General features: G+C 35.5%; 1 protein-coding gene across 1 annotated transcript; it reads right to left on the reverse strand.

The window, feature by feature from the left end:
• Positions 1-2,229: 2,229 nt before the first annotated feature.
• Positions 2,230-8,270, reverse strand: LOC107723171 (sorting nexin-8-like). Its single transcript, XM_016531700.1, has 11 exons — positions 8,164-8,270; positions 7,731-7,799; positions 6,343-6,482; positions 6,146-6,266; positions 5,914-6,050; positions 5,707-5,787; positions 5,378-5,538; positions 4,257-4,386; positions 3,961-4,029; positions 3,601-3,732; positions 2,230-2,406 (listed from the first exon to the last, which is right to left on the reverse strand). Exons 3-11 carry the CDS (start codon positions 6,472-6,474, stop codon positions 2,245-2,247), a joined length of 1,125 nt encoding a protein of 374 aa, XP_016387186.1. The 5' UTR covers positions 6,475-6,482; positions 7,731-7,799; positions 8,164-8,270; the 3' UTR covers positions 2,230-2,244.
• Between the last annotated feature and the right edge of the window lie 674 nt (positions 8,271-8,944).

Below are 8,944 nucleotides of genomic sequence, written 5' to 3' on the forward strand. Positions count from 1 at the left end.
TGGTGGATTTTTGTACTGAAACAAGGAAGTGTTAACACTTATGTTACTGATAATGGGAGTGCCAGTAGCTAGTGCCAATAGCCTCAAAATGGCCAAATATCGGACAATTAATTAGCCTGATTAATATATCAGTCTGTTTCTAGTCATGACCATTTCCCCATAGCTTCCATGCAGTTCATGCAGCTGTTAAGTAACATGTCTTATGACCATGACGCAATGGTTACATCCTTTAGGAGGTACAGAGAAGAGCACAGGATGTTCTAGAATCTTCTAGTAATTTCTACATCTTGGATCTCTGTGCATCAGGTGACTAATACCTGTTTTGGTCATGTGCATAAACAAAAACACACATTTGTTGTAATTTTGAAACGGACATATTGCGCAATTGCCCACTGATAAACAGTTTACAGTGGCTGATACCAGTGCCGATATCTAGAGAGCAGAATGGCTGATGTAATGCTGATATATATATCTACTGTATCCATGGTTTTACAAGAGGAAGAGCAGTCACTTTAGTTGACAATAAAATTATGAGTTGACATATGACCATTAAAATGCACTTTTCATTCTCTATAAAAACACACAAGGATGTTTGTGATTTTAAACCTTGTATATTTGAAGATTACACTGCCTTTTCCCTGTTTTCTCCCTTGCGGTCACATCTTTGATTTAATTATTCTATATATAGCGATAATAAAAAAAATTTAATTTGAAAATGATTCAATTTGGAATGAATTAAAAGTAGTTTTGACATGTTGTTGCTTAACCAAAAACAGACCCACTTCATGTGTATTTGATCTATATTTGGCACTTTATGAAGTTTAGAGACTATAATTTGTCTATAACTTGACTATAAAAGAGACAGAAGGTTCAAAATATAGAGATTTAATCTAAAATGTACGCACAAACACAACTGTATGACTTCAGATTGACACTACTGGTCAAAATTATAGAAATGACCAATTATTTCATCTTAACCTTACTGCTGTTTTATTTATTTAATTCTTACACAGTCGATGGTTGATGTTTCATTTGCCCTTTTTTGATTGACAATAGTCCAGCGCAATGATCTGTACAAAGAGCTTTTTTTTGTAATCATTAAAAAAAAAATTTCACTGATAAAACATTTGGCGTAAATGGTTCAGTTGATGAAGCACTGACTAGCTGCAAGCTTAAAGGAATAGTTCAAATGAAAATTTGCTGAAAATGTACTCGGAACAGATTTGGAGAAATGTAACATTCCATCAGTTGCTCACCAATGGATCCTCTGCAGTGAATGGGTGCCGTCAGAATGAGAGTCCAAACAGCTGATAAAAACATCACAGTAATCCACATGACTCCAGTCCATCAGTTAATGTCTTGTGAACCAAAAGCTGTGTGTTTAGAAAAAAAATAAGGCATTTTATAAACTTTAAACTGCATTTGGCCAAAATACAAGTCCGTGATCTATATGATAAAGCGTCCTCCAGTGAAAAAGTCCATCCCCTGTTGTCCTCTCAAGATGTCTTCAGGCCAGGACGTTTATCAAACGTGAAGTTTGGTGCAGATTGGACATTGCATATTTAGGTTAGTGTAAAACAAAACATTTCATGTTGCCAGCAGGTGGTGCTATGATTATAACTGATTATGGGCCTTTAGATATGTTCAGGCCAGGACTCTTATCGAATGCATGAAGTCGGGAGACTTTTTTTGTAGGTATTGCTGTGTTACACGTGTTTCACCGAATTTCGTACATGTATGTGAAACCAGGGGCGGATTTAGTGAAGTGGGGGCCCCAGGCAAAATATAGGAATGGGGCCCTATACATTTTCACACATTTTCCTAGATCAACCTTGACGTTCCTTTTTTGTTAAAGTGTCACAAGTTTTAAACTCAACAAAATGGTAAAATACATATATCAAGAGCAGGCGGTCGCCTACCTTTGCCTAATGGGTAAGTCCGCCCCTGTGTGAAACATAGCTCGAGGGGCACTTCCTTGAAATTTTATAGGTGGTGCTATTGAGCCATTTTGCCACACCCACTTCTGAAACTCATATCAGATGTAAATTTTCGCCACTTCTGGCGAACAAGAGTTTTCGAGCTAAAATGCCCTAAAAAATGCGATTCATTTTGGAGGAGAAGAAGAAGAAGAAACTGAGCGATTCCAATAGGGTCCTCGCACCATCGGTGCTCAGGCCCTAAATACACAGTTCACACAATTTAAATAGTGTTGAATTGATCAAACAATCTGAAGTAATAGAGCTATTAGAAACACACCTCTTTGTGTCCTTGTATTTGTGAGTGGACAAATGTCCCCAGTATTGAAGTCACAAGAGGCAGATAGGTGAAGACCAGCTGGGTTTCTTGATGCAGACACAAAAGGGAGAAATAGCTCCTCATCTCCATGGTGATAATTGTGTTCTCCTGCTGTAGGATGACACAGAATAATATTTAGTTTACCTGTCAGTGATGAGGATTTCACGCTTTCTGTAGGTTACATTGTTATGCTAGCTGGTGGCCCCTTTTGTGTGTGTGTGTGTGTTTTATGTGTTGAATTTTCATGACTTTTACATGTCCTTTCCAGTCATTCTTGATGACAACATTAGTATTTCTGAAAATCAGTTGAATTCAGACAAATTCCCAAAGGGGCCGTTCTCACTGAGCAGTTTTTCTATTGTTTTAGTAAGCGCTAGACGAACTTGTTAAAAGTTGCATTTGTGTCTCGTTATTTTGCAGCGTCTCGCGTAATGCGTATCAATAGCACGATTTTCAGTTTCTATTTGGCGTGCTATGTATACGCAGAAATTGACTTTGGCGTGCGCATGATATTGACGTGTTTGGCGTGCATATAATACGCACTTTTCGCGTGCATATGATACGCAATTTGTTGGCGTGCATACGATACGCAGTTTTGGCGTACATACTGTATAATACGCACCAACCCCACACCCCTAATCCTAACCATCGCGTATCATATGTACGCCAAAGTCAATTTCTGTATAATATAAATAGCACGCCAAATAGAAACAGAAACTCTACTGATACGCACTTTCATGAGACCGGGTAGCGTAGCGCGTATTCACCTTCATTCTAAAAATGCCTCACTCAAGTTAAATGTATATGTAGGCTAATTTAGAAAAAACGTGTCTCTATACATTGCGTTCTTTATTAAACTGCCCTGCCTCTTACGTTTTTAAAAGCAACAACGTTCTGTGCAAATCACCTCTAATGACTGATTTATGAACCGTTTTGAGTGATTCAAGAATTGTATTTATTATAGAACTATAGAATTATATATATATATTACATTCCATTTTCCATACATGGAAAACACAATTTAAAGGTGAGTTTATTCATTTTCGCCAAAAAAAAAAAAGTTTTTAGTACATTGTTGTCATATACTGTAAATGTACCCTAAAACACTTTTTTTCTTTCTAAAGAAGATATGTACTGTATATAATATATATTTTTAATATTTCTAGGCTGTGAATATGCGAACCCTGCTGGATTACTGTACAAATGTTTTTCTTGTGGACAGTGCACCATGGCAGAATGTCTACCTGTATACTTTAGTTTGGTTAAGTGTAGTTTGCATGTTGGTGTGTTTGCTATATGTTTTACCTGTGAGAGTCGAGACTCTGGTTGCTCGATGCTGTTCTGGTACTTTAAGTGTGTAGCCACAGGCCCGCTGCGCTTTTCAAATGCTCTCTGATGCTCTAGTAACACACCACTGTCATGACGATCACACAAGTCCTATACACATATACATCCAAAATTATTAGCACCTGAATGTCATTACAGTTTAATTTGTAAAGTGTAAAATGACAGTCCTTAGAAATTGGTTCAGTCATACATGCAGAGTAATATATGACAAAACTCCTATTACCCCATCTTATACCAGCTGCATATGCCCCATTAACATCCATTAAAACTATTTTGTGGCAAAATCGATATAAAAAGTTTTGTACAGACAGTACTCACTCTGTATGACTGCAGCTGTTCAAGGAGGAGGTTCAGTTTCTCCACCACCTCATCCTCCTCTCTGCTGCCCTGGTGTGTAAGAAGTGGTTCGAAATACTGCGTTTAATTTCTTTTCAACCAGAGTCTTAATATTGTGGGTGTCATGGTAACATTGAGGTGCTTTGAAGCTTTTTGTTCATACCTACAGTCAATGGTTCATACACTTCAGTACAGTTTGGTGATCTGCATAATTGCAGTCATTTTTGAGGTGGTGTTTGTGATTAGACTAATGCTCAATAATGATCATGTTTTAATACCTGGTGTGCAGCTTTGTCGGCGAGAAGACCAAATTCTCCTGACAGCTCTACAAGTGACTTTCTCTGTGTTTTCCATACTTTGCTCATTGTAGCATTCATTGGCAGGTCTGATGTGTCCGAGCCCAGTTCACTGGTGAAGAGTCAGGTAATAACTGTCATATTTTCAATAAAACATAGCCTACCAGTGCTATTATTATTAACTAAAATCAAAACCATTAAAAACATTTTTGTTACTTGAAATAACATAACCATTATTTGAAATACAATCAAACAAAACATGAAAAGCCACATTTCTCATTTTCATTCAGTTTAACTTCAAGTACAAAAATAAATAAAACGGAAATATAAATGAATAAACACTATAAAGACTATAAAAAGTTTAAAAAAATACCAAACAAACACAATTTTTTTAACTAAATTTAAAATCTAAAATAAAATCGATTATGAAATATAAAAATCAAACTAATTCAAAATATTAGTAAAAACATAATAGTATATTAATGATAATAAAATAGCACTGTAGCATCTTTGAATATGTATATTCTGATATGAATAAACACTATAAAGACTATAAAAAGTAAAAAAAAATACCAAACAAACACAATTTTTTTTAACTAAATTTAAAATCTAAAATAAAATCGATTATGAAATATAAAAATCAAACTAATTCAAAATATTAGTAAAAACATAATAGTATATTAATGATAATAAAATAGCACTGTAGCATCTTTGAATATGTATATTCTGATAAGTGTTACAAACCACCCAATGCACCACAAAAAAATAAAAGTATCTAAACATTGTTAGAAAAATAGACACTTGTCTTATACGTTTTTAATTATAAATATTTAATAATTCATAAATTAATGTTAACATTAATATCAACAGATCATGACAAACTTTTGCACATTGTACATGTTAGCTATGTACATTCGTGGGTATTTTTTATATCACACCTGTTCACTCCATTTTTTTTCCTCCCAAATATTGATACTTAATATTTATATTCAAATCAATTAATTCAATTCCATATTTCATCATTTATGTTTAACTTAAATTAATCATTATAAATATTACCATATTTTTTAAATATATATTCAAGTTCAGTATGGTGTGTTCACCTCAGGTCTTTGCCAAACATGAGCAGATCTGTTGAGTTCTCCCATGAACGCTGAGCCATGCACTCCGCTACATCTCTGAGTTTATTGAAGCTGCTGTGGATATTTGCAATGACCTCTCGATTAGCGGCAGCCTGGGTCTGTATGTCCTCAGGTAGGTACACCTTAAAAAATGACATGCAATATTCATTTTGTGTGTCAGTTTACTTTCAAAAAGTACTGTGGTGATACACTGGTACAAGTGGTTCTTTGATATATATCAATACCATGATATTTACATGGTTTTTCAAAGAATATCATGGTATTTTAATTTCATGTTAGCTTTTACCCACCTTGCCATGCAAGGCCATTTGGGAGGTCAGAAACTCATCACCTGTCTTTTTATATGCATCACGCAGCATATTTTGAACCTCCTGCAACACACAAAAAGGATGAAATGTGATGAACTCCTATTTTATTCAACTTCGAAACAAACAACAATTATCATGTTTGGGCAAAATATGACTTAATTACTGCCATCTGCTGGTTGAAGGGCTTACCGCGCTGCTTGCTGACAGAAAGATGTTGACCAGCTCATCTCCTGCCAGGACTGGATGTCTAATCACCAAGGCCATAAACCTTTGTAGACCACGGCGGCGGCTATCATTGAACTCTCGGTCTGACAATGAGTTCAAAACTGAAAATGAGCAGGAGAGAGAGAAAAAACAGAGTTTTAGTTAAACAAGAGTGTAGATTTAAGAAACAAACTCATTTGCAGAGAGTTCTCCTCACCTCCTTTAAGGATGCGTTTGGGGGGCAGAGGCGGGACCATCCTGTAGATGAACTTTTGCAGCAGCAGACCATGGAACACCTCAAAATCACTGTACCTGCGCTGAACCGGGATCTGGAAACACTATATAAAAGCAATGAAGTAGTTAATATTGTATAGGGAATAGAGAATGGCATATATAAGTACAAATTGAGTTTACCTTGCTAACAATACGGTACTCCACATATTTGAGAAATGGCAGTCCTTTCCTTCGAAGCTCTATCTCCACCAGCACACCCAGTTCCTTTAAGGATAGCCCATCCACCACAGGGTTTTGCTGACCTAGATGCATTTTCGCACCTGACAAGAAATGCACAGGTTTAATTAACAGAGTTCAAATTATTCAGTGACTTTCAGGAGGGTCAAATTGTTGAAAAGCTCTATGGAAAACTTTAATGGCATAATTTCTTGAGGTTCATTGTGCTCCACCCAGACTGGCTTTTTGTGCAAAGTTAGCCAAACATGAACTTACACAAAACATACGCTATTGTTTAATGATGCTGCCATGCAAGAGCTTGGGGTCAGTATGTTTTGTTTTGAAAAAAATTTTTATTGAGCAAGGACACAATAAATTGATCAAATGTGATATTTACCATGTTACAAAAGATTTCTATATCAAATAAATGCTGTTCTTTTGAACTAATTTATCAAAGAATTCTTAAAAACTGCATTACAGTCTTCACAAAACTATTAAGCAGCCCAACTGTTTTCAACATTGAGAATAATAAGAAATGTTTCTTGATCAGCAAATCAGCATTAGAATGATTTCTGAAGCATCATGTTACACTGAAGACTGGCATAATGTTGCTGAAAAGTCAACGTTTCCATCAGAGGAATACATTAGGAATAAATTAATTATTATACATTTTAAAATACATAAAATTTAGTGTCACAATATTATTGTTTTTACAGTATATAAATTAATGCAGCTCTAGTGAGCATAAGAGACTTCTTTCAAAAAATCATACCAACCCCAAACATGTGATATAAACTTATTTATATGAATATTGAGGGTCAGATCCCACCGAAACAAAAAGTCTGTTATTTGCTATAGTCAGTTATTTTTACTCTCGACATTAGAAGATGATTTCACATTTGAAATAACTGTGGTTGATTAACTGAAAATTCAATATCCATTTTGTATTATATAATGCTCATGCAAATCACTAAAAAACATACAGTGAATATTGTGATGGATTTAGAATCATCTCCAATATGGTTTAACTGAAGCGTTTTAATCTTCTGTAGAACAAAGTGACCTATTTCACATCAGTGCTTGAAATGAGCGACCATGGCTCTTTTTTGTGTATAAATAACAGTGAGATTATTTATATTTATTGTGCATAATGCTTACTGATAGATACATGTGAGGCAAGAGTTGTGATTTTGCCATTTGGCATCTTTTAACATAATTTATTTCTATTTGTTGTATTTCTAATTGATTCAGTGTTTACTCTACATATAGGTATCGAATTTCTTCTGTCTGTCTCTCGTGTCTCAGTGTGTAATTAGGGTCTGTAAGCTCTTTGTGAAAATAGGATTCGTTACCTTGTCACTGGGGCAATGGGTGATTTCAGGTGATCCTCAAGTTTTGATTGAACACTGATATACACAGGTCTGTGAAACAAAGATGAGAAATTGCTATTATAACACACATATAGCTATATCTACGACAAAGCACATTCAACATTGATTTAATGCTCTTTTATAATACAAAAAGGTAGCTTGAATCACAGCATTGAAATCAGTATGCCTTGAATTATAAATATATGTCTTTGCACTTTAAAAAGCCTCCAATGAAACATTACATCTAAAAAGCAATATAATTTAAAATACCTTTTTAGTACTTTTTTAGTAGTCTATTGCACGTCAAACATGAATGCACATGTAAAATTACTCTCTATGAAATGCACAAGCTCACACAAGAACGTAATGATTGTTTTTCTTGAGTGAAGTGATTTTAAGATTGCTCATTACTTACAAGATTGCCGATGTGTATGAAGCTATCTTCAGTATCCCAAAAAGACCTTGGCTCACACCTCGACTGCCCTTTTCATGCTTAACGTCTGACTGTGGCTGTATAACTCCAGCAGATCAGATCTCAGTCTCATCTCTCTCTCTCCCTCCCTCTTTCTCACATTGCTCTTTCCCTCCCCTTCTCTTTGCATCCCTCAACACACACATATTACCATTAATCACCTTAAGAGGATGGGACCTCTTTAAAAAAACCATCACAGCCTCTTGGAAGGCAAGCTGGAATTAAAGCTTACGTAACTGGGTTATAATAATGAGAGTGGCCTGGCGAAAGATTTAGGGTATTCGCACAGACTTTAAAAGCTTTGCAATAGAGCTGCTTGATAACTAGATTCAAGCAGAGAGGGTGACTCAGGTCACACATTCAAACACCGCCGTTACAAACTCATTGACAGAATAGCCTCTTATTTGAATAAATAATCATAGTTTTAGATAAATTATTGCAGAGATTGTAACAGGTGGCTTTTAATACACTCAAGTAATCCCCAGACCAAATCCATCTATGAGAAGTCCATCTCCATCATCACGTGTGGTAATGTAATGTGGCAGTGGCATAGGCTCTGCTTCTTCCCCACAGTTACCATTAAATATGAAATTATAACAGCAGAGCAGGATTATGTCCCCTGCAGCGCTGCAGCTGTTCACTGTTTCCTCTTTCTGTAACATTATTTTAATGACTATCACTGAAATCTTGATGCATCTGAATTCTGAATGTCCTTTTAACCAAG

The sequence above is a fragment of the Sinocyclocheilus rhinocerous genome, unplaced genomic scaffold, assembly GCF_001515625.1.
Source record: "Sinocyclocheilus rhinocerous isolate Xijiao unplaced genomic scaffold, SAMN03320098_v1.1 scaffold1325, whole genome shotgun sequence".
In the NCBI taxonomy this organism is placed as follows: domain Eukaryota; kingdom Metazoa; phylum Chordata; class Actinopteri; order Cypriniformes; family Cyprinidae; genus Sinocyclocheilus; species Sinocyclocheilus rhinocerous.

What these genes read in the sequence shown, in the direction of transcription:
- LOC107723171 (XM_016531700.1), bottom strand. Translation starts at nt 6,474, where the DNA reads ATGCATCTAGGTCAGCAAAACCCTGTGGTGGATGGGCTATCCTTAAAG. An exon ending in CAAACGCATCCTTAAAGGAG is followed by an intron (nt 6,051 to 6,145) that starts GTGAGGAGAACT and finishes GCTCATTTTCAG; the next exon opens with TTTTGAACTCATTGTCAGAC. An exon ending in AACAGCTGCAGTCATACAGA is followed by an intron (nt 3,733 to 3,960) that starts GTGAGTACTGTC and finishes ATATGTGTATAG; the next exon opens with GACTTGTGTGATCGTCATGA.